This window comes from Balaenoptera borealis (genome assembly GCF_965194805.1).
Source record: "Balaenoptera borealis genome assembly, chromosome: 5".
NCBI classification, from domain to species: Eukaryota; Metazoa; Chordata; class Mammalia; order Artiodactyla; family Balaenopteridae; genus Balaenoptera; species Balaenoptera borealis.
Window position 1 is genome coordinate 81,660,271 of NC_138862.1, and position 25,581 is coordinate 81,685,851.

The 25,581-nt window shown below is 38.3% G+C and overlaps 1 protein-coding gene across 5 annotated transcripts; it reads left to right on the forward strand.

Annotated features, from left to right (window-relative positions):
- The first annotated feature begins 2,900 nt into the window (after positions 1-2,900).
- TRA2B (transformer 2 beta homolog) lies at positions 2,901-24,728 on the forward strand. 5 transcript variants are annotated; one of them, XR_014244921.1, is made up of 10 exons: positions 2,901-3,108; positions 14,594-14,727; positions 15,776-15,938; positions 17,816-18,004; positions 20,383-20,498; positions 20,845-20,928; positions 22,403-22,462; positions 23,048-23,095; positions 23,184-23,257; positions 23,734-24,728. XR_014244921.1 is itself a non-coding variant. In XM_082392999.1 (9 exons), exons 1-9 carry the CDS (start codon positions 3,073-3,075, stop codon positions 23,742-23,744), a joined length of 867 nt encoding a protein of 288 aa, XP_082249125.1. In that variant the 5' UTR covers positions 2,901-3,072; the 3' UTR covers positions 23,745-24,728. The 5 variants fall into 5 exon arrangements, 3 of the variants coding, with proteins under 3 accessions (XP_082249125.1, XP_082249126.1, XP_082249127.1); XR_014244922.1 differs by having other exon boundaries at positions 23,187-23,257; XM_082392999.1 differs by lacking the exon at positions 23,048-23,095.
- Positions 24,729-25,581: the final 853 nt, after the last annotated feature.

Below are 25,581 nucleotides of genomic sequence, written 5' to 3' on the forward strand. Positions count from 1 at the left end.
GAGAATTGTACAATGAACACCCATATTGCTGACTCACATAGATTTTACAATTAACATTTTGCTCCTGACTTAATTTTTAAATTACATCACACTGACAAGTATGTAGGTGTTAAAAAGGAGGAAATAAATTTAATCTCTTCATCCCAGGGAGGATACAAAAAAGTTTAGAAATGGTACAGCCTAGCTGATAAAATGATTAGAAATTATATGCACAAAAGCACAAGGGATCATTGCAAAATTCCAAACACAGTTATTGGAGAAAAGTGTACTAGAGTTGTTTTCTCAGATACACCCTTTATCATTTCATCTTTGTGAACTATGATTCCAGGTCCAAGGTTATATTTTTATTTTTTTATAACCTGATTTCCTCTTATTAGAACTTGAAATACAGTGTTTAAAGAGGTAAAAACTCCACAAACACTTTAGTTTCTAAGATAATATGCACTTCACCAGATAAGTGAGTTGATGAAGCCCTGACAAATGGTGATGAGAGGAATGGAGAAAAAAAAGATAAATTTTAAAAATGTATGGGAAGTGGAATTGATGAGAAGTGTTAACTAATTAAATTAGGGAGAGAGAGAAGAAAGTTTTAGCAGAGATGTTTCGAGGGCAAAGGAGGAATAGATTATTAAAATGCTTATTTTAATTTTGGATATGCTAATTTTTGTAAGCCTCTGAAGTATCCGGGTAAATATTCCAACTAGAATTTAAACATGGAACTGGATGGGTGGGGGATGTTCAAGTCTAAAAATACAGATTTGGAAACCGTAATCATATAGGTCCCTGATTGAAACCATGAAAGCAGATGAGGTTGGCTCTGGAGAGTATGCAAAAAGAGAGGACAATTGTCACCTTAAGTCATCATGAAATCTCTGGGTCTCAGGTACCTTAAAAACCTAATACTGTTCCAGATGACTATTTATTTATTTATTTATTTTTGGCTGCATTGGGTCTTCGTTGCTGTGCATGGGCTTTTCTCTAGTTGCAGCACGCAGGGACCACTCTGTTGCAGTGCACGGGCTTCTCATTGTGGTGGCTTCTCTTGTTGCGGAGCACAGGCTTTAGGTGTGCAGGCTTCAGTAGTTGTGGCACGTGGGCTCAGTAGTTGTGGCTCGCAGGGTCTAGATAGAGCGCAGGCTCAGTAGTTGTGGCACATGGTCTTAGTTGCTCCACTGCATGTGGAATCTTCCCAGACCAGGGCTCGAACCAGTGTCCCCTGCACTGGCAGGCAGATTCTTAACCACTGCGCCACCAAGAAGTCCCCAGATGACTATTTTAAACAAGCAAGAATCAAACTGCCACTTTTTACAACTCAATAATAAAAGTAATAATGGGCAAGGTATCTGAATAGACATTTCCCTAAACAAGATCTACAAATGGCCAATAAACACATGAAATATGCTCAACATCATTATTAGGGATAGGCAAATCAAAACCACAATGGCATACCACTTCACACCCACTAGGGTGGCTATAATTAAATGGCAGTTCCTCTGAAAGTTAAACATAGAGTTACCATACAACCCACCAATTCCATTACTAGGTATATTCCCCAAAGAACTGAAAATATATGTTCATCCAAAAACTTGTACATGAATGTTCACAGCAGCATACTTCATAATAGCTAAAAAGTGGAAACCACACAAAAGTCTACCAACTGATGAGTGGATAAATAAAATGTGATACATTTATACAACGAAATATTACTCAGCAATAAAAAGGACTGAAATAGTGATACATGCTACAGCACAGACGAACATTGAAAACTTTATACTGTTAAAGAAGCCAGTCACAAAGGATTTCATATTACATATACAATTCCATTTATAGGAAATGTCCAGAATAGGCAAAACTATAGACAAAGCAGATTTTAGATTCCTTAGAGCTGGGAGGGTTGTGTGTGGGGGGGGGGTGGGGGGGAAATGTGAGGGGGAAGATGTACCAGGACTATTAATGACAGGTTTCTTTTTGGGGGTGATGAAACTGTTCTGAAATTGTGATGGTTGCACAACTCCGTAAATACAAAAACCACTTGAATTATACACTTTAAACAGGAGTATTGCGTGGCATGTGAATTATATCTCAAGAAAGCTGTTTTAAAAAATCAAATGGCCCTTTACAGGTATCAAAGTACCTCAACAGCTGGGTACCATACTTTGTTTTTTCTAAAGGGAAACAACAGGCCCAGAGGGATGTCTGAACTTCCAAGTTTGGACTCTTTCTACTATGTCATGTTGTTGGGTGATGGCATAATTAATCTTCACTCCTTGTGACACCGCTATAGCTGTACATCTCTCTAACGCAAAATCTTAGTTTGCAAATGTATGTTTAACAGTTCTCCCTTATTAGACCACTAACTTCAGATTAGAGATTGTGTCTGATTTCAGTACATCAAGATCTGGTAAAGTGCTTTGGTATTTAACAGATGCTCAAATGAAGGGTTTTCAGGTAGGAAAGATCCACAACTGAAGCTACAGAAAACCAAAGTAAAGCACGGAACCCAGTATACGGACATCCTCCCTCTCCAACCAAATGAAGACACAAAAAAAGAGAAACGAACAAAGCGGAAGAACGGAAATAAGGATGGGAGAAACGGCGGGCCTCTCCTCCCTCCCTTCCCCCACCCTCCACGACAGCTTCCCAGAAAGTTCCAGAAGAGAGTCAGGCGTGGCCGGTGACATCACCACGCCCCGTGGCGACCACCACTGAGGCCACTGGCGCGCTTTCTTTCCCGCCTCAAAAAGACCCGGAGATGGGGTTAGCGCGGCGCGAGGGGCGGGGCTTACGTCACGTACAGTTCGGGACGCGCCACTGCTGGAAAGGGAAAGCCGAGCGCGGAGGGGCGGAGCCAAGAAAGCGCGCCTTCTGGGAGGGGGTGGGGCCTGGTTAAAGAGCGCCGCGTCACATCCGGGAGACTTAGAGCCCGAGCGGAGGCGGTGCGGAGCGTTTCTCCTCTCAGCGGCTCGGGAACCAGTGCGTGGTGCGGAGCCGCGGTTGAGCCTCTAGATAGAAGGCGCAAGAGGTTGGCAGCTTCGGTTGAAGCACGTCGGGCGGCGACAGCAGCTAGAAGTCATGAGCGACAGCGGCGAGCAGAACTACGGCGAGCGGGTACGTAGCGGTGGTGCAGGGGGCGGCTGTGTGGTCCCAGCTTCTTGCATCTCTTTCCAGGCCCGTCGGCCTCGGACCGGGAGACTGGGGCGATTTCGACTCCGAAGCCTGAGACCGGGAGGGATGGGAGTTAGAGGTTTAAAAGCCCTCGTGGATAGTGTCTTTATCCGTGAAGGAGGCCGCCGGCGGGTTTAGGTGGCCTTTTACGCGAAACGGCGGTTTTTTCCGTTATGGGGGTGGGGGGGAATTAAAAATGGCCGCTGCGTCCCCTCCGTGGTGGGGGAGGGGAGCGGTATCTCGTTTCGCCGTTGCTCTCCTGTGAAACCTCGCCGCAGCCATCTTGGGCTGGCGGGCCGGGCGCGCTGCCAGAGGCACAAAATGGCGGAGGAGCCGCGCGACAACCTTCAGGCCGCGGGGGAGGGGGCGGGCAGAAAGGCAGCGTTCGTTGGGATTTTTTTGCTCAGAATTTAGGTTAAGACAGGATCATATTCCGGGCCCCGAAAGAATCGGAATCTAAGGTGTTCTTGGGGGCCTCTTTTAAAACGGGGAAACTAGTCTGAGGTAGGCTAAGTTCTGGACCCGTTAGTTTGAGGGGATTGCGCGCGAGCTTTGTGTTCGGCCTAAATGGAGTGCTTTTCTTTGATACCGAAAGGGCTTTCAAACCCAATATCGTTTTCGGTATACAGAGTAGACCACGGGGTCGCTGAGATTTTCTTGTTTGAGGGAGTAGAATTTTTTCTGCGAGATGGTGGAGGAGAAATTGGCGGGCAGCAATTTACGCCGCCGTTGTTTTCTTTGTTTTGAGGCATTCCTATTCTGTGAAGCACAAGTTGTGTTGGTGCATTTTTTAAAGTTTCCACTCCAAAATGTGGGGTTCGGTGAGGGTTGGATAAACTGCAGAAATAAGAAAGTTCCCGGGCTTGGAAAGCATGATATAAAGCTTGGTTGCGGGTCCGTGAGTACTAAGATGCAGAAATGTCAGTCTTGCCAGGATCTTGCTTATTTGGAGGTTTGTTAGAAGAAGAAGGGTAATAAAAAGCACCATGGAACTTGATTTTTTTTTTTCTTTTACTTGATGGGATTAGGTTGGGTGTTTTTACAGTTTATCTGTAATTGTCAGGTAAATCTATTTAAATATCTTCTCAAACTCATGAAACAAATCCTAGTTGGTTCATTAGAAGGGCGTTTTTATAGAGAAACTTCTTAGCTCTTCGAGTCTTAGTGAATTTACCGTGTAACTTTGGAGCCAAGTCTGATTAATTTGGTTTGAACTAATCAGCCCCGCCTTTACCTATGTAGATCAGTATTGGCTTTATATGTTTTTCCGTAAGACGATTGATTGCCACTGTCACCGGTGTGTGTGCGATTATTTTTTAAGCTCAGTCTTAGGGTGAGAAAGCTTGGATCAAGTTCACAAGTTGTTAAAGCTGTGGGTTATGGTTTCTGCCGGTTGAATATACTGTCGAAACTAGGCGTCGGTGTTTGGACTGGAAAGCAAATAATAATTTTAGTCTTCAGCTATTAAAACAATTATAGGATACTTTTGCATTGTTTTGAGACTACAAAATGGTCCCTGACTAGAGCTCTCAGTTGAATAAACCTGATTAAGTTACTTGTGCTGGTGTGCTTGAGAAGATGAAAAATTCACCAAAGGAAAGTTAGGGTATTTTTTACGTAAGGGAGGAAACAATTTCAAGAATTAGGTCCTGGTTTGAGGCAGCTCAAGAGACATTGTCATCCCGCTAATCAAGTTTTTGAATTGGTACTTTTTGTTAGTAGAATATACATCCTAGTTATATCACAATCCCGTTACATAGAATGGTTATTCAATAAATTCTTATGGAAGGAGACAAAGTAATAAAAAATTTAAAGGTACCTGTTAGAAATTGATATTTTGTCTTAGAGTCTTGACTTCTTGGAAGAGTTTTTCTGAACTCTGACGTTGTTGAGTACTTCCACATTGTTTTTTTTGGCGTTTGTTTTGTATGTAGATTGCTTTGCAGTTGGTTTATTGGAACCTGAAATGGTTAGACTATACCTAAAACAAATACGTTTGGGACTCCCAAAGAATGCGTGGCAAAACCATAAAGTTCAGTGGAATGATTTAAATATAATGCCATTAAAAACACTAGGTAGAACACTCAGGTCTGATTGGCTAGAAACTTCCTTTTGAAAGTGCCTGAAAACAGTGGGAAAACCGTTGCATTTGGGGTAATAATCTTGGACATGGCCTGCTATGAATAGCTTATCTGGAGCCTGAAAAATTACTTTCATTCCACTCTGAGTTTTCAGACATTACAAATTGTTGATGTAAATCACTAATACCTACCAGTCTAATCAGCTAATGTTAACGTAATCACTAAAATTTTATCAGCTGGAACCACCTCCTGCCCCACCATAGCCACCGGCCCCGCCGTTCTAGAAATGTTTTTTCTTCTCCTTTAGACTTTATTATAAGTTCGATTCCTATACAGACTGGGGTGGGGTGCGAGCAATAAATTATCCTTGACTTGGTTGTTGATAGCGTGTTCACTTACTGCGTGAATATTGAAACTTAGAGTTGTGGTTCCTTCTGTTCCTTTGTCTTGTTTTAAATGTGCAGCTAGGGTGCGTTCCTGAATTTTTGTGGTTCATTTCACACTTTCAGTTAAGGTAGAATCTACCTTTTAACCTGTATCTGGGATTTTTCATGTCAGAGTTGATAGATTTAAATTAAAACCTGTTTCTAATTAGAGCTGACTTCCCTGATCTGGCCAAATCCATGTTAAAGTAAGATATTATTCATTTCCAAGTTCTAATTTCTTCCAGTCATTTCCCAAAATTGCTCACATTTTTTGCAAAGCACCTTTGGAATAAAGAGAGGTGCTTTTAGCAGATATGTCATGCCACAATTTGGGAGAATAAGAACATGATAGAGTCATGTAGCCAAGTTTAGAGGTGCATGGTAATAGTGAGGGGGGTGATAAATAAATCTTGTAAGGCCCAATTATGGTCACACTCTTCAGGGTGTGGTGACGTTTGTTCTTGGCACTGGTTTAATGTTCTACCCTCCTAATTAATTTCTTCAGCTTGTACAAATGGGTCTTTACCTAGAGAAACCAGAAACTAAGGAAACGCTATTTGTATGGACCAAATCATTTTAATTTGTCTGCTATCAAGATTGCAATAAATACTCTTGATAGTGTTGCCTATTTTTGTAGAAGTAATGTGTATACAATATAGGTATATTATCTTTAGTCTTTTTCTTTGTAGAGATGAATAGCATTTGGATACTATCCCATCAAACTGCCTTTCAGATTCTGCAGTTTTTTTCCTCTTCTGCTTAATCTTGGGTTGTCTTTTTGAATTATTTTTAGCTCCTAACTCTAAATCCAAATTTTGAAAACTAAAACATCAATCTGTGTCTTCCTAGAGGATTAAATTAATGTTGGTGGGAGGAAATAGTTTTGTTTTGGTGTGAGTCTGGTTAGGCACAAGTCTCTTGAAACCAGGTTGAAGAATATTTTTCTTGGTCTTAACTAAGAATGATTTAATGTTACGGATATGGCCTGGAACTAGAAGGTGGCATGTTCATACTGAAATTACAAGTAATTATAAGGTAAGTACTATTGGTTTTGTGAAAAGAGTGAAGACGAATTCAGAAGATGAGAGGTGTGTTAAATTGAATTTGCCTTGTACAGCTTTTTCCCATTCCTTATCTCCAATAAAATCCAAAGCCTGGTAAATATTAATACTTGCATAGTTGTTGACATTTTGCCCAAGAGGACAATGCTACAGTTGTGTATATCTTTTGAGCCTTAGCATTGCGTATTATGTTGATTAGTTTTTTACTCATAATTGTATTATTTTCTTATGACCTACAGTGATGTGGTGATTGGGAATTTTAAGTGTTCACCCAATTTAGTTTTTTGGGGGAGGGTGTCACTTAGTGTTGTTTTTAAGCTGGGGTTGGGGAGTTCTTCATTATAGCAAATCAGTCTTTAAATTCCCCAAAAATCTTTGCTTTGAATTGGGTTTTGGAGGTTACATTCTGATTTTTATCAACAAGATTGCTGAATATGACAGCATGGATGAGGACCCTTTTTGGGATTTTTGTTTTTTTCCTTAGATATTAGATTAAAAAGTAGTCTTCTGAAACAGTAAAACATACTTGCGCTTCTGGAAATCACTGAATTTTATGAATGTAAATTCAGAGTCTGTACTGTTTTTGCAAGAGGTCTTTTAAAAGCTTGGGCTTAGAGCTCATTTAGGCGTGTCAGATGACAGTTTTTTCAGAAATTTTCAGTCTTTGAGGATTTTTCTATCCAACCAACCTTCCGGTAGAGTTTAGCTGCAGAAAGAAATAGAATAGTCCTTACGTTGATATTAGCATTGATCTTTATAGCAGATTCGATGAGTTTTTCTTTACCTCCTCCTAGTTTTTAAAATACTACCTTGTCGATCAACCTAATGAGTTTGCACGTTTTTAATGTTACATAAATTCCAGTTGTAGTCCCTAGAATTATTTTAACAAAAATTGTGTTGGTGATGGGACAAATTTCTGCTTATTTGTAAGTAGGATCTCTTAACCATATGTGTATAACATTAGCCCAATAGTTGTTCTTCTGGTTTTATGAAGTGGCCACTTGAACTTAGCTGAGGTTTGAATGAACCTAGTATTTATATTATCTAGCGGTGTGTTTTGTTTTTCAAATATAAAAGAAGGGAGAATGTTGGGAAGGAGTAATGAAATAGCAGGAAGGGGTCCATATTGAGAACTTGTGGTATCTAGAGCTTTGGCCTCTATTCCAGCATCTTCTGCACCGAAGCCCTGTATTTAAACTTTAGGAGGCCTTAAGAGGAAACCTGCTTGGGCATTCTGATTCCACGATTACATTTGTGCTGGCAGTAAACATTTCCCATTACATTTTAGTGATGGATATTAAAACGAATTACTGTGACTCCCTTAAATAAAAAGTTATTTAAATTTTTCCCTGGATTAAATGAGCAATGATTAACATTGAAAAACTGGACTGAAGATTATGCTTACCCTCTTAGAAAAGACATCACAACACTTCCATCATAGCCATGCATGGTTGTCTTTTTGATCAGATAGGTATAAAAATTTATCTCTCACTCTCTGTCTCTGGTTTGTTGTTTTTTTTTTTTTTCCAGAAAGTTTTATTTTCAGAAAAACTAGGAGAGGAAATTGTTAACAGTGAAAGATCATAAGGTGAAGTTCAGGGAGACTAGGATGTTTTATGAGGGCAGTTATTTTGATTAAGGTGTTCAGTAGACACTATTATATACTTCATTGATCTGTTAAGTGATATTGAGTCTTTTTAATAATTTCAGGAGGTGAGCTGTAATTTTCTCCCAATATTGCCACCTTTAAAAGTAGGATTGCTCTGGACTGCAGAAGATTTTAATACTTTGTTCATTGAGGGGGGAGATTTTACCAAAAATTCTTTGAAAACACCACTGTTGGATTCAAGTTTGTTTGGCTTTCTTCGTAGCTACTTGCATATAGTAGTTGGTTGATTTGATTTGGTCTTTTTAATGATTTTAGTTATAAATTTAGTAAGTTGGGCCATTTATATTATAAAATCTCACTAGAGCAGCTTTCTAGGGGTGGGTTGAACACTATAGTCCAAATTTTCAAGTTCCCTGATAATTGTTTTTTTACAGAGCTACTTTTGCAGTTTAAAAAAATGTGTGACGTTAAATACATATCTTGCCCTTAGTCACAATTTGTAAACTTCTTCACCCCTCAGCCTTGTCATCATTGTGCAAATGAATTGTCCGTGCTTTCCTTTCTTGCACTTTTGTATTTACATGTCACTTTTTGACTAGAGATGTGCTTTTGACACTGAACATACTTTCTATTGATGAATACGATAAGAAGTGTGAAATGTAATTATAGCTCTTAAAATGTCAGTTGAACAGTAAATGTTCAGTTGTGCACTTCACATTCAGCTTAAGCATGATAAATCTACTTGGAGTAGACAAAAGAGATTGATTATATATTTTAGAGCCAACAGGAAACTAGTTTCAGTTTTTTGAGCTGCGTATTCTAGCTTTTCTAAAAATCCAAAACAACGAGGGATTTTTTTTTTTTCTAGTTTCAGTTTTGGCACTGGATTTTATCCTGGAGTTTTAAAATATTCTTCATCCTGTTCTTTTTCTATTAAGGTTAATGTTGAAGAAGGAAAATGCGGAAGTCGTCATTTGACAAGTTTTATAAATGAGTATTTGAAGCTCAGGAATAAGTGAAGCTGAAATTTGAAAAAATAAAAGAAAGAATGCATGCTAATTATCAGACCAGAAGTCCCACTTGTAGAATATTGAGCAATTTGTGTGAAGTGGGGAAGATGAAAGAAGTCAGAATTTGAAACGGAAGAATGAAGAAAAGAAATAAAAATGAAGTTAAGATAAGAAGTAATCTGGAATCAGAAAGCACTACGCTAAGTAATTACTAGTCTGTTTATGTGTCCCTGTATATTTTGCTAAACATGCATGCATTATTTGTTTAATAGAAGAAATATATACAGGGTAAAGAAGTGCCTTCCAGGGGAAACGTTTAAATTAGGTAATTCTAATTTTAACTTCTTAGTCAAATGATTGAAATGCAATTTTAAGAAATAATAATAACCCTTTGTAGTCAAATAGGAGGCAGGAATGAGCTCTTCAGTTTGGGTAACAGCCAGCTTCATGTTGTCTCCTGAATTTTTCATCTCTAACTTTGCTGGTCCTGGGGCATGAGTGAGTACCTCCAGAGTTGGAGTTGGTGGTCTGTCTGTGTCACCCCCCTGGACTCTTAATGCACAGACCCCTATCGTTCAGTACAGAGCAATACATAGTAGAATGTTTTCTTAAGTTTGTCGAAGTTTTCCTAAAGAATGTCACCAGGTTGGTTATAGAACCAAACCCCGAAAATCCAAGCAAAGCATTGGACAGGATAGTTTCTTTTCGCGTTTATGAAAGCGTTAATTTCTTTCTGGATGGCAGTAGTGGAAAGCTGTGACCACTTAGGCCCTAACTTTAAGATGCATGTGTGCTAAATTCACAAGATGATTCTTAATTCTTTTCTGTTTAATTGTTATTCCAGCTCAGTGACTGGGGTTACTGCTAAAAAGTTATAGGGACTTCCCTTAGAATGAGGTGGGTCACATAAGTGAACAGGATATCTAACTGAAAAGTGGCAAAAGTAGTAGGTGTTTTTTTCCCTTTTCTCATTTTCTGTTATTAACACTTAACCGTTAAAATGATGTGAGAGATACAGATCATAGAGTAGCTTTATTCTGGTTCCCTACTCCGTCCACTTACTGGGGAAATAGACGCCAAAGTCTGTCATTTTCCCTTCTGTGTGTTTGTTATGTTTTAGCTGAATAGAAAAAAATGATTGGTGCAGTCTTGTTACTTTCAGTTGGATGGGACAAGTGCATGTGTCAAAATAATACCCAGTAGTAGCCAACCAACAGATGGCTTCTACCCTATTGGGAAAGCCAAGGCTATCACTTCTCCCTGAAATGAAGATAGCCTAAAAAACTTTGAGAGTTGTCAGACCTTAACAGCTTTTGGAACAAGTGGTCTAAATGACATTCTAGAGGAATCCATTTTCTGAGATTTTAGGGCCTGTTAGTGTCAGATTTGTGCTTTTGTAATATTTCTGTATCTTGCAAGCAGAAGAAAATTATTTCCATTTATAGGCAATAGTTTCCAGTATTTGCTTTGTCCCGATTATTGCTTTGTAAAACTTGCCACATGTAAACTAATAACATTAAATTGGTAATGTTGATTTTGCATTCTGAATTACAGTTTAGGCAGAAAGCTGAGGCAAGTGATGAGAGTGGATGTTATATTTCTATTTAAGCTCATGGATTTTTTTATCAAGAGATCTGAAAGGTCCTTGGGGTCCAATAGAGAAAAGACCTGTTAGTCATCTAAGGGGAAGAAGCAGTTTGGAATTCGATTATATGGCATAAGCTGGAAAGATGTAAACCAAAAATAAACATTGATGCTAGTGGACCATCTCATCCATTCAGGGTCCTCTCCTGCCCTGGCCAAAGCATCTTTGAGTATGAGAGTGCATCCCTCTACCCCCTGTCTGGGGAGTATGGGGGAGACAGGCCTCTTATCCTGGGACAGGTGTAAGGTACATGCCCTCAGGAGGGCTGATTAATGCCAGGGGGCAGGTGGGGGCAGAGAAGGTAACAAAAAACAAGGTTTCAGGAAAATGACTTTGTTGGGGAAAAAAATCAGGTAAGAAGTATAAAGCTTGAAATTGATTAAGTCAGTGAGCCTTAACTAAGCATTATAAACACCTACGGTGTTTTTAAGAAATACAGATGTTCAATTCCAGACCTAACATAAGTTTTAGTTAGGGATGTGTTTTTAAGTGCTAGGTACGTTTACTGCATAGCTCTAAGAGCCACTGTTCAAAATGTAATTTAGTGCATCTAGTTTTTAAAATGTATGAGAAACCTAGTGATTGGATGGTTTTTCCCACTTTCATTTCTTTCAGAAAGTTTTTCTAAGATACTGCCATTATCAGAATAGGTAGACACTGGTTGGTATTTTGTTGGAAGGTTGAGTTTGGTTTTCCCTGATGTGTTCCGTATAGATTGTATATTAGTATATGATTAAGATCCAATCTATAAGAACTTGATTCCCTGAGCAGCTTTCAGGGAATTTTGGCTTTGTTATTCATGCTAACTTTAAGTATATGACCCTTTTCCTTGAGATATTGATGTTCAGAGTAGTGCTTCTTTTGGTAGGATTTTAATGTGTTGACATTTATTGTTTTGACAGCCCTGAAAGTGGACTTGAAATTTTCCTTGCGTGTAGGGGCTTTTCCAGCTGGTTTTACAGATTTGACCATGGACCAAGGTTTAAAGCTAACTTTATGCTTTTAGATTTGGCTAATAATTTTAGTTGTCATTTCTTCTAGACAGGCTAAATATCCTTGCACATAGTTCCAAACCAGCTAATGGCCAACATAACTGCAAAAAGGTTTAACTTTAAGACTACCCCTGACAAGAAAGGTAGGAGGTAGAGGCATTGTTTTCTGTGTTAGCCTAACAAGTGTCAGTACAGAAGGGAAAAAAATCTTAGCATTCTGGTGGTTTCCCTTATTCTTGGTCTGAGAAGTGATTGCTCACAAAATGGATCTGCATATAGCCAATTAGTTTTAGAGGTTGAGTGAAAAGTCTTAAGATAATTTCACAAATACTGTATCTTTGACCCTTGATCTGCTAGAATTTCATGGGGAAACCTCATTAAGGTTTATTCTGAGGCTAGAAGTACTTTCTTTTTCCTCTTGGACTGGTAAAGCATCTCAGCTTGGAATAAGGCTTTTCTGTTTACTGAAGCAAGAGGCTTAAAAGAGGATCTTGACTTTTTCTACTCTTTCTTCCTTTTTCAGATCCCTAGACTGATTCTGTTAACTACAGTTACTTTATTGGTAATCTTTTAACTCTTACTGTGAGGCACCCATATTCTCTTCCTGCCAGAGCAAATTGTTTTCGTTGGTTTCCATTAAAAGTCATGATCATTCTGTGAAGTAATCTTTTTAGCATTGGAGTAAACAAAGGTATTTAGTAAATAGCTTTTGGGTCCCTATTTCTACCTTCTCTTCTAGATTAGCTTTTGCCTGTTGAAATGATGGCAGAAAGTGCATCCCCAGTTTGAGAACTTCTTTGTTCGAGGAGGAGGAGGTGGATTGTCCTTTAAAATGTCTCTTCAGAATATTTGCCAGAGAAAGCTAAGGGATTGTTGGTTGGGGTCCCCAAACCACTTTAACCACTTCTAACCACTCCTTGATGGTAAAATCAGCTGTTTTCACTAATAATTAGGGACCATCTTTGAATCTCTTTACTAACTCATGCCAGGAAGGAGAGGGGGCTGTCGTGTTTCATGTCACTTCACACCATGTTTCATAATGACTTTGAAATCTTACTGTAAAGTTTTTAGAGTTGTTTTGGGTGTAGAGACCAGAACTCATTTTGCCCACTGAGTTAACTCTTATGTTCCCTGTTCTAAACTTTAAGCTTTAATTTGTCTCTTCTGTGTTGCATCATAGGAAGGATCTTCCAAATTTTCTCCACTATGCTCTTAAGTCACAGAACATATTCTAAAATGTTTTGGGCTGTGATTTAAAAGAATTTCGTATTTTCTATCCTTTCAAGAATGGCCAGAGTATTTATTCTGAGGGTCTTCCACGCAGGGAGGTCTCTTTGATAACTTCTGTGCAACTTCAACATTGATTCTTACCCCTACAGTGACTTACCTGTAATGTTGATTCCTTTTGAGTCTGGCTGTTTATCCTGTGTTGGGCAGGAAGATTCATTAGACTAATGCCTTTTAATTTGCTGAAGATGGATAACCTGGAATAAAGGTTGTCTTGGTTTGATGTTACCTTGGTTAGCTATCAGACTGAGTGGATTCTCTTGTCCATTCCACTATTTGTTTTGGTGTCTTGGCAGAACATTTCCCTAGGCCCAGTTCTTTCTATACATATTTGCTTTTTCCACTAATTATATGCCTTTGGTTCACTGATGAACTAGTTATCCATCCTGTTTACCCATTTCTTTGCTAGTTTCTTTTAGAAGTCTTTTTTGTATTACCTACCTACCAGCTGGTTCCAGTTACGATAGGGGAAAGCTTGGGTATACAGTATATACCTAGATTTCCTGAACTTCCCTTCCTAAACCTAGATTAGGAACCCATGATCTAAACTGTTTTGGTTTTAATATGTCCTTTATGTAACTTTTCTAACTGCTTATTCTCAGTTCCCCATCGATTGGCACTGGCTCATCTACACTTAACTGAGTAAGATCTCTGGTACCCTGTTAATTCTTACCTCTGCAGTTAATTCACTGCCTTTCTGTTATAGCTCCATCTGGTTGCTTTGAGATTTTTTAAGGACTTCCTACCATGGTTAGATGGACAGGCTCTACAGATCTAGTGTTCTTCAAGCTGGTTCTTGCTTTCCACTAGGTTTCTACCTTTCTCTGGGACTTGAAACAGTTACTGTCCTTGTCTTTTTTTCCCACTCAGCAATAAATAAAACTTGATTATACAGTAAGTTTTAATGAATTTCATAGGGTTTTTTTTTTGTTGGTGGCAACTTGATTGAAATAGGTGTGAGGTATAGGTGTCATAGTTAATAAGGTTCTTTCTCACCCTAGTCTTTATGGAGTAACATTCCCAAAACAATCCTTGGGCAGTTCCCTTAACTGCTTGGCTTTGGCACCCATTTCTGAAGAGTGGGGTCAGTTAACTCTTATCCCTGCTCCCTAAAAAAAGGTGGAAGTTCAAGTTAATTGGCTTATGTCAATTGGAGCAACGTAACTATTATACCAGGTATATTCAGTTCCTGCCCTTACCTATGTTTTCTTATCTTGGAAGGGGATTGCTTTCCCTCACCATTTATCTCACCACAGCTTATTTGTTTTTAAAGTTGCCCAGAAAGTATACAAATTAAACTTTTGACATCTACGTGTAGGAATCCCGTTCTGCTTCCAGAAGTGGAAGTGCTCATGGATCTGGGAAATCTGCAAGGCATACCCCTGCAAGGTCTCGCTCCAAGGAAGATTCCAGGCGTTCCAGATCAAAGTCCAGGTCCAGATCTGAATCTAGGTAAGAAAGACTGTCTTGGGATTTTCTTGTTACTCTTAGCTTTCAAATTGGTGCGTGCTTTTGTAAACTAGGAAGATAGAGAGGGTCAGTTCATTTGTTGGCTTATTTAATATTGGTACTAGAAATGAACTTAATCGTTAAGATCTGGGAGATAGAAGACTAAGTGGTTAAGAGCCTGGGTTTTTGGCGTTAGGGTTCAAATCTTACCTCTATTTTTTTCTGGCTAGGGCAGATTACTTAACCTTTTTCAGTCTTAGCTTCCTTATCTATAAAAGGCGAATTAGTAATAGTACCAGTTGTTCAGAATTGTGAGGATTCACTGAGTTTAAGTGAACTGCTTATTAGTATGGCAAATAGACTGCAGAACATTGGCTTTCAGTAACTGCAATTCTTGATAAATAGGTATAGTCTAGTATGACAAATGTATGTATAAAACAAAAACACCTTAATGCAGCGCTTTTTTTTTTTTTTTTTTTAATGTTCGTCAAGAGTAAGCTATACATCTTGGTTTGCCCAGGTCAGCCCGAGTTTATGCCTATTGTAAGGCATAATTAACAGCGCCCCCTTTCTCTCTTAAAATGTATCCTCGGTTTAAATGACAGTTCATATGATCACTGTAGTTAAGAGTAACTGGTTTTAAGACACTGTTGGAGAAAACTGTGATGGTGATTTTATCTTAAGTGAATAGTGGGCATAATGCAAGAAGCAGAAAAATAGAGGGTGATATTCTGAGGGGTAAAGGTGGGTGCAAATCAAGCTAGTATGAAATGCATGTTTTATGGTTTTCGAAAGATAATTGTGTTAAGATTAATCTCTAAATTATTTTAAGATATGATGTAAGGGAGCTTTAGTTGGTAGTGGCTTTTGGAACTCTTCCTAACAGAGTAGAAATGACTATATACAGAAGAAAAGTTATCGATCCCGCTATACGCCTGAATTGTGTGTTCCAACTTTTGTAGTTTAACTCTAGAATAGAGTATTGAAAGAATTGAAAGCCATATCTTACTGTTAGCTATTTAGTCATAACCTTGAAGCCTTTGTCTTTCAGGTCTAGATCCAGAAGAAGTTCTCGAAGGCATTATACAAGGTCACGATCTCGGTCCCGCTCCCATAGAAGATCCCGTAGCAGATCTTACAGTAGAGATTATCGAAGACGGCATAGCCACAGTCATTCTCCCATGTCTACTCGCAGGCGTCATGTTGGGAATCGGGTGAGATGAAAAAAATGTTTTTAAAGCAGTGGACTGTTTAAATCACTTTATAATAATAAATAATATGTTCCCTTCTTTTTTTTGTTTTGTTTGATGTTAGAACTGATATTATTTGACAGTGGAGCTTTTAGCATGAGTTACCTGTAGAGCCTTTTTAGTGTTTTGAGATTGTCTCTTTTTAAAAGACATCACCCACGTAATTGTCTACATTTGTGTTATTGGTCACATTTAAGATATTGTCACATTAACAAGGTATTGTCATATTAACAGCCCATCAAATAAAAAAAATCTCTATTATACATTACTATTAGTAGACTAGATCATAGGTCTGTATGTTTCATACTAATGTTATTCAAGTTTTCTGGGTTTGTTTTAATACACTTTACAGAATGCTGTCCTGATTTTTTCCCATTTACTTTTTTTTTTTTTTTTTTTTTTTTGGCTGTGTTGGGTCTTTGTTTCTGTGCGAGTGCTTTCTCTAGTTGCGGCAAGCGGGGGCCACTCTTCATCACGGTGCGCGGGCCTCACTGTTGCGGCCTTTCTTGTTATGGGGCACAGGCTTCAGGTGCCCAGGCTCAGTAGTTGTGGCTCACAGGCCTAGTTGCTCCGCGGCATGTGGAATCTTCCCAGACCAGGGCTCGAACCCGTGTCCCCTGCATTGGCAGGCAGACTCTCAACCACTGCGCCACCAGGGAAGCCCTCCCATTTACTTTTTTTTTTTTTTGGCTGTGTTGGGTCTTCGTTTCTGTGCAAGGGCTTTCTCCAGTTGCGGCGAGCGGGGGCCACTCTTCATCGCGGTGCGCGGGCCTCTCGCTGTTGCGGCTTCTCCGGTTGTGGAGCACAGGCTCCAGACGCGCAGGCTCAGTAGCCGTGGCTCACGGGCTTGGTGGCTCCGCCGCATGTGGGATCTTCCCAGACCAGGGCTAGAATACGTGTCCCTGCATTGGCAGGCAGATTCTTAACCACTGCGCCACCAGGGAAGCCCCTCCCATTTACTTTTAAGCAAGTTTCTTTCAGGTATTGAGGCTTTATCTTCTACAAGAAGTTCCAAATGAGATGGCATTTAGTGTTTTCATATTGTGATTTCATTGTATAATATAATACAAGTAGATCTAAAGGGAGTGTTTGTTTTTGAAAGTGGGATGGAATTTGACTGCAGTAAATGTATGTATGACATAAATGAAACCTTGGGCAAATTCATTACGGCAACTGGAGTGTGAGTGTCAGCAACATTTGGTTCATTATTTTCCTTACGGTTATAATTGCAAGCTACTTAATACCTGTTAAAAACAGTTTGGTACTCATCTTTGGTTACATTTATGTGTATATATATAAACGCTTTATGTATATGATGTTTCTATAGAAATAAAATCAGGCTGAACATGCTCTTCTATATCTTTCTGGCGATTTAGAGCCTCCCATTGTGTGAGTGGTATATCTTAATTCAACATTTTAACAGTATGCCGTTTTTTCCCCCTCTGGTTTATAGAGACAGTGCCATTCTGATTATCCATATGTGTGCATATTGTTGAGTGTGTGGCCATTTCTTAGAATAAAGCCCTAGAAGGTGAATCCCTTGGGCAAATTGTCCTCCAATCTCCAAAAAAAAAAAAATGTCAGGTGCTTTTCAGTAGTATGAGCTGCTGTTTCCCGTCCACTTGACTCTAAGTTGAAATTACCCCTTTTGCCGTCTTCCCTACACGTTCTTAAACATGCTTGTGGTGGTGGTGTAACATTAATTTAGAATAGCATTTTATTTCGTTATCTTTTAGGGTTAGTGTGACATTTTTGGCTAATTTATGCATAGTTCCTTTTTTTTTTTTTAACTTTGATTTATGACACGTTTTAAAGTTCAAAATCCATTTTTCTATTTCTAGGCAAATCCTGATCCCAACTGTTGTCTTGGAGTATTTGGATTGAGCTTATACACTACAGAAAGAGATCTAAGAGAAGTGTTCTCTAAATATGGCCCAATTGCTGATGTGTCTATTGTATATGACCAGCAGTCTAGACGTTCAAGAGGATTTGCCTTTGTATATTTTGAAAATGTAGATGATGCCAAGGAAGTAAGTAAAAGTCTTGTATCTTTTTAAAAATACCAGTTCTATTTTTAACTATTTTTACTTGGATAAGGACAGTTTTTGCTTTAGTAACTATATATAGCTTGAGCTAAAGGAAATACATTCGTTTGGGAAGATATACTGATCAATGTTGAATTTTTTTTAAAAACCTTCTAATGTGGACATTTTCAAATATTTGTTAGAGTAACAGAAAAGTATGACAGTTTGGTTCTATATTCCAACTCAGTCCTCTCCACCACATTATTTGAAGTAAATCCCAACATAGTCAACTGTTTCCAGGTGTGATATGTGTCTAGATACAGATATTTCTAAAATATAAGAATATTAATACTCATTTGGAATATTTAATCACTGTTTATATCAAATTACTGTTTTTTAAAATTTATTTTTGGCTGCGTTGGGTCTTCGTTGCTGTGTGCGGGCTTTCTCTAGTTGTGGCACGCGGGGGCTACTCTTCGTTGCGGTGTGCAGGCTTCTCATCCTGGTGGCTTCTCTTGTTGCGGAACATGGGCTCTAGGCACATGGACTTTAGTAGTTGCGGCACACAGGTTTAGTTGCTCTGCAGCATGTGGGATCTTCCTGGACCAGGGCTTGAATCTGTGTCCCCTGTATAGGCAGGCAGATTATTAACCACTGCACCACCAAGGGAAGCCCTCAAATTCTTTTTTTTTTTTTTTACTTTTTGGCTGCATTGGGTCTTTGTTGCTAGGCACAGGCTTTCTCTAGTTGTGTCGAGCAGGGGCTACTCTTGTGGTGCGCAGGCTTCTCATCGCAGTGGCTTCTCTTGTTGCAGAGCATGGGCTCTAGGTGCGTGGGCTTCAGTAGTTGTGGCGCATGGGCTAGTTGCTCCGTGGCATGTAAGATCTTCCTGGACCAGGGATCAAACCCGTGTCCCCTGCATTGGCAGGCGGATTCTAAACCACTGCGCCACCAGCGAAGTCCCCCCCAAATTACTTTCTAAAATGGAGAAAAACATTAAAAAGTGATAAAGCTATGACTATGACTCAGGAGAAAGGAACTGGTTTTGAATGTATACTAGCAAGTGATTTTATATTTAGAGTTTTTTTTTGGCCGTGCTGCATGGCTTGTGGGATCTTAGTTCCCCAACCAGGGATTGAACCCAGGCCATGGCAGTGAAAGCACTGAGTCCTAACCACTGGACTGCCAGTTAAAATTTTTTATTATGTAGACTAAAGTAAAAATTCAGTGTGAGAATCTAGGCCACATTTAAGAAATCTGGACTTTAGATACAGTATAAGGAAAAGCTTGAGAAACTTAAATGACAGGCCATCTGAGGTCAATGTTGAGATGAGTAATTGAGTTCTAAATGAGATTATATGGTTATACATTTTCTTTTATATGTATATGTAACTTTGTCAAGATTATACTAATTTTTAAAAACCATAGATTTTAAAATAAAGCTGATCTACTAAAGGAAGAATTGAAATTGAAAGCTGAAATGCAAGTAATTATAATTTAAGAGATTTAAGGGATGCTTTAATATGTCGTTCACTTCATTTTGGTAATAATTGAACAGTATAAGCTTCCTGGTTTCCCTAAATTTTTTTTTTTTTTGCTAAAGATAGCATATTTTGTATCTGAATCAGTAGTGCCAGAAACTATCTTGAGGCAGAAACAATCAAACTAGAAAATAGCATACTTGGAATTAGAAGTTTAAATTCTATTTAGGTGGAGGGGTGTTTCTTTAAATTGTGAACAAACTGCTAAGTCTTTGGAATGGGATATTTTTTTCTTAAGTACATACTGTTTTATTCAGTCTGTGTTCTAGATAAGAGAACTATATGTAATTCAAGCTTTCTTCGTCCCAACCTTTTGCTTCCATAGCAAGGAGCCATAAACTTGTGTAAAGGATTAGACAGTAAATATTTTGGGCCTTGTGCACCATAAGATCTTAATGACAACTTTTCAACCCTGTCATTGTAATGTAGAAGTAGCCATATAATATGCAAATTAATGAGTGGGGCTATCCTTCAGTAAAACATTTATGGTCACTGAATTTTGAATTCCATTTATGATGAAATACTATTGATTTTTTTCCCCCTCACCCATTTAAATTCTTAGCTCATGGGTCATAAGTTGCCAGCTATGTACTGCTTTAGAGCTACAAGCACTGTGTTAGATAAAATATTTCATGGGTTAAATTGGCTTTTGTGGTTTTTTGGGTAAGCTTTTCTGGGCTAGCTTTTATAAATAAAGATTTAATAGGCGGAAAAGCCTATTAATAAGCTGTCAGCCATAATGTTGTGGCCTAGCTGAAACATCCAGTTGGACCCTGTTTATAGCTGTTGGATAATTTGGGGCTTTGTCCAGGGTGTATATAACAACTTACATACCTTTTGAAGGCGAAAGAGCGTGCCAATGGAATGGAGCTTGATGGACGTAGGATCAGAGTTGATTTCTCTATAACAAAGAGACCACATACCCCAACACCAGGAATTTACATGGGGAGACCTACCTAGTAAGTTTATTTTCAAGGTTGTTAAAAATACTGACAGTTGAGTTTGTTCAGTTCCTCCAAGAACTACACGTAGTTAGGGGTGGGGGGGGGGAATCTTTGGCATTTCAAACTGGCTAAAACTCAAAGTCAATACAGTATATTCAGTGGAAACATTCTGTTGGTACCACACATTTTGATTGGTATCATTTAATAGATCACATCCCACTTTTATCATAAAGAAATGCCATAGATTTGGCTTTGCTGGGTAATTGATTTTCACCAGACCATTTTTCCCATGCTGGAAACTTAACCATTATTATAGGTAAGATTTTAAGTTCGTACAAATCTTACTTACTGTTGCTTATAGTGGCAGCTCACGCCGTCGAGATTACTACGACAGGGGATATGATCGAGGCTACGATGATCGGGACTATTACAGCAGGTCATACAGGTAAGTTAAGCATAATACAAAGTTTAAGTTGCCAAAAAATTGAAGGACAAGCCAGCTCTTCTCCTGAATCAGTTGCAACATAATTTAAAGCAGTACTATACATACCTGAGTTTTACCCTTTGATACAAGTCATTACCTTTAATACTAAAATCCAGGCCCAGAGTTTACACTAGGTGTTTGTTTTGGCCACACCATGCAGCATCTTAGTTCCCTGACCAGGGATCGAACCCGGGTCCCCTGCATTGGCGGCACGGAGTCTTAACCACCGACTGCCAGGGAAGCCCCTAAACTAGATTTTATGGTTATACGTCTTTTTAATTTATCTTCGTATGTATATTTTTTAAACAAGTTGTAAACCAACTGAAATCCTTGGTTTCAAAACATGACAGTGAAAACAAAATTATAGACTATACTTCAGGTTTCCCCCCCTTTTTTGTTTTTATAAATTTATTTATTTATTTATTTATTTTTGGGTGTGTTGGGTCTTCGTTTCTGTGCAAGGGCTTTCTCCAGTTCCGGCAGGCGGGGGCCACTCTTCATCACGGTGCGCGGGCCTCTCACTGTCGTGGCCTTTTCCATTGCAGAGCACAGGCTCAGTAGTGGTGGCTCACGGGCCTAGCTGCTCTGCGGCATGTGGGATCTTCCCAGACCAGGGCTCGAACCCGTGTCCCCTGAATTGGCAGGCAGATTCTTAACCACTGTGCCACCAGGGAAGCCCCCCTTTTTTGTTTTTAAAGTGAGTTTCATAAGCTGTATTTTGAATGTTATTGCTTTATAAAGCAATTTTTGGTATCTTAAGGAATCGTGCACTAAAGGGCAGGGGAAATTGATTCTTGGAAGAATCCAAAGAAGTAATTATTTAAGGACAATAATTTAGTGTAATAATGGTAAGAAGTTTATTACCAAAAATACTGATATATTTTTTGGGGGTTGGCAGGGAAATGTTCATGACACTGGGAATACTTTGAAAGGCAAAAGTGAAGTAAAGTTCTCTATTTTATTAGCAACAGCAGGTAATTCAGACCCTGCCTTGCTTGTCAAAATGTAAATTGTGTAATAAGTATTGACCACAACAGTTAATCCATGACACCTTATTTTAGTGTGGTGTTGAGGTGTGGATGTCTTTTTTTGCACACTATTCAGTAGTGTTTTACGAAGTTGACAGTCCTGACATTTAACACTGACAAAAAGAAACTTTCTTAAAAGTGGCATTTCTGTACTGAGTGACACTTAAGGGATTGATTTGTGGAGGCTGCAAAGATAAGGGTCTTAATAATTTATTTTTATTTTAATTCATATGAGCATTTACTTCTAATGATATTCATTTTAACCACCAGGGAGAGCTCTATGCCAGTTTGTAAAGAGGTGGCAAAAGCAGCTAGCTTTCACTTCTGTGAGTTTTAATTTTATTGCATGAATTGTATACTTTCAAAATTTTTTTAAATGAATATATGTTGCTTTTCTGCCTTCACAGAGGAGGAGGTGGAGGAGGAGGAGGATGGAGAGCTGCTCAAGACAGGGATCAGATATACAGGTATGCCAGGAGAAGATTTGAAAATCTGTACAATAGTAGAATGGCTCACATAAAGACATTTTCGTTATTAGTATTTTGGTAAATTATAGTTGGCGTTACACAGAATTGGATTGCATGAAGTTTATGAATATACTGTAAATGAAACCAAATGACAGTGTGTACATGGCTTAATTTGTGTGTTCACAGAAATTAATTGTGCTTACACTAGGTCATTTACTCAGTGGTACCATTTTGTACCTTAACATGAGATATGGCAGAAACTAAGATAATATTATTCCTGATAGTTTTATTAGCTTTTTATAAGTATCTCAGAATAGCAAGTGAGTATTCAAGTTGATCTTTCTTACGCAGAACTAAATCACTTTGAAGCACTATGAATGAAATTTTGTTTTGGGTGCTCATAGCGTATAGTTAAAATTAGTGGTAAAGATTTTTTTTTTTTCCTTCTCTAAGCCATTTTAAATTCTGTTAAGTATAATGTTAATTAGCGGATGATCAGTGGATCAAATATAGCAAGGAGTATTCAACCTCTGATAGTTTGAGGGGTTATTTGGTACTGGGCCTGATAGTGTGCTTCATTCTCAGGACTAAAACAGACCTTGAAATCCTGTGACTAATGCAATATTTTTCAAGGTCAGTGAGGGTCTTTTAGTTTTGGAAAGTGACAAAGGGATCATATGTAATATCAGTAGTCTTAGATGGTGTTGACATTTGTTTACAGAAGACGGTCACCTTCTCCCTACTATAGTCGTGGAGGATACAGATCACGTTCCAGATCTCGATCATACTCACCTCGTAAGTTTTTATTGATTTATATGATTTTATTATAATAGCATGGCTTGCTGTGACTTACCAAACACAGCAGATAATGGGTGAATTCAATTAGTTTTATCTATATTTATCTCCAACTTTTGGTTCAAGGAAGTATAGGAAAACAACCCTTGGATCTTACTCTTGTTGCTTATTAAAATAGTAAATATATTCTGTCACCATTCGTAGCTTTTCTTTTTAGGAGTCCTTGTAATGTTTGTACAGCTTGGAAACATTTGAGTGACTTAAAACCTTAGCTTTCAGGTTGAGTTAGATATACTCCCAGCTATTTCTGTTTAACATTGGTTGTCTTAGTGTAATCTTTATGTGAATGTTTTCCTCTATTTTCACAGGAGAGAATCTGGTGCATAGGAATTTCCTGATGGCAGAGTAGTTTAAAATTCTCAACATTAAAAGTACACACTTGAGTATTGAAGCGTATTTGTTTCTTTTCTTCCTAGGTCGCTATTAAAGCATGAAGTTGAAGACTTTCTGAAACCTGCCCTAGAGTTGGGATATTGTTTGTGGACAATATTTTTTATTGTCTCCTGTTTAAAAAGTGAACAGTGCCTAGTGAAGTTAGGTGACTTTTACACCTTTTATGATGACTACTTTTGGTGGAGTTGAAATGCTGTTTTCATTCTGCATTTGTGTAGTTCGGTGCTTTGTTCAAAGTTAAGTGTTTTCAGAAAAGTATGTTTTGCATGTATTTTTTTACAGTCTAAATTTTGACTGCTGAGAAGTTTCTATTGTACAAAACTTCATTTAAATGGTTTTTCTACTGAATCCAGGGTATTCTGAAGATCGAAGCCTGTGTAAAATGCTACCAAATGGCAAAAAGCAACAATAAAGTTTGGTTTTTACTTTTCTTTCTAACATATCAATCGTTAGCAGAACTGTTCAGAATAGACTGTCAGTAGTAAATTCAAGACAAAAATGCCCGTTTTCCTCCAGTCCATAAAACATACCATACTTAATATACCTGCAATTAAGTGATAAATTATGCTCTGTAACTCTATACTGCTAGTATTAGACCTAAAGATCTTTCAGTACAGCTAATGCTTAATATAAATGTGAATTTGTCGGCGTTTATATAATCTGTATTATATATATAGCAGGGAATAAGAGTTACACAATGAATGCCTTTAAAAGGCTATTTCTTAAAGCTGTTACAAGGGGATAATGGTATTTCAACTAGTTATCAGCAAGTGACAATACATTCCACCACAAATGTACTCTTGTTCTTTTAGCTTTTAGATTATATGGAAAAACTGGGGGCTTCAGAGATTGAGAAAAAGAGAAGGGAACACTACACCTGTGTTGTGGATGAACTGAAGACTTTGCCTGTTCATTTTTTAAATATTATTTTCAGGTCCTTTGCTTACCAAAGGAGGCCCAATTTCACTCAAATGTTTTGAGAACTGTGTTTAAATAAACGCAAATGGAAAGAGTAAAAGGCTGGTACAACTCAGTTTATAAAGATTTTGTTTTAACCTTGCTACATATATAATTAAGAGTTCTTTTTGTTGTTATTGATGTTTTAAATAGATAAATTGTGTATTCCTGGCAGATAAATTGAAGTGAGTAACTAGGTAATGGAGTGATCATCTCCACACTTGCCCTGAAGGTGCCTGAAATGCACATTCTTCTTAGTTTAGGTTATTTTCATGGTCAATTCTAGGGAAGTTGCTATAGGCAGGTAATTAAAGTTTGTTAGCCTGCTGACCTTTGTATTGTTACTTAAATACAGTATAGTGTGTCCCAGGTACTTTGTAAAGCACTTCCCATATATTAATATGTTCAGTCTGCATCAATCAAAATGGTGTGGTAATTTACCTTAGGTCAAACAGCTATTAAAACAGCAATGCTGGGATCTGAACTCAACCAGTCTCAATCCATACTCTGTACTCTTAATCATGATGTCATTCTGCCTCTAATCTGGGTAACCAGATGATTAAAAATACTGGTAATGGAGTGTAGGCATTATTTGTAGGCCTAAATTTGCTAAACTTACTGGACAGGTTGAGATAGGCTGAAGAGTGGTGAGACTCCTTTCCTGTTCTGGGATAAGAAAGCAAGTAGTAATCTGTTAGTGTGCTGTAATGGTGGTCACCTGGTTTACAAAAAGGGGTTTTGTAAGCCATAAAATAGTATATAAGCATAAGAATTTTGAAGACCATGTGTATGGAAGGTAAATGGTCACTCCCTCACAGAATTTGGTACAAACAGGTCCCTTTAAGACTTACTGTTCACACTATGGAACATTTTGTTCCCATAATTAAAGCTTTCTTACATTTAATTGCCAACCT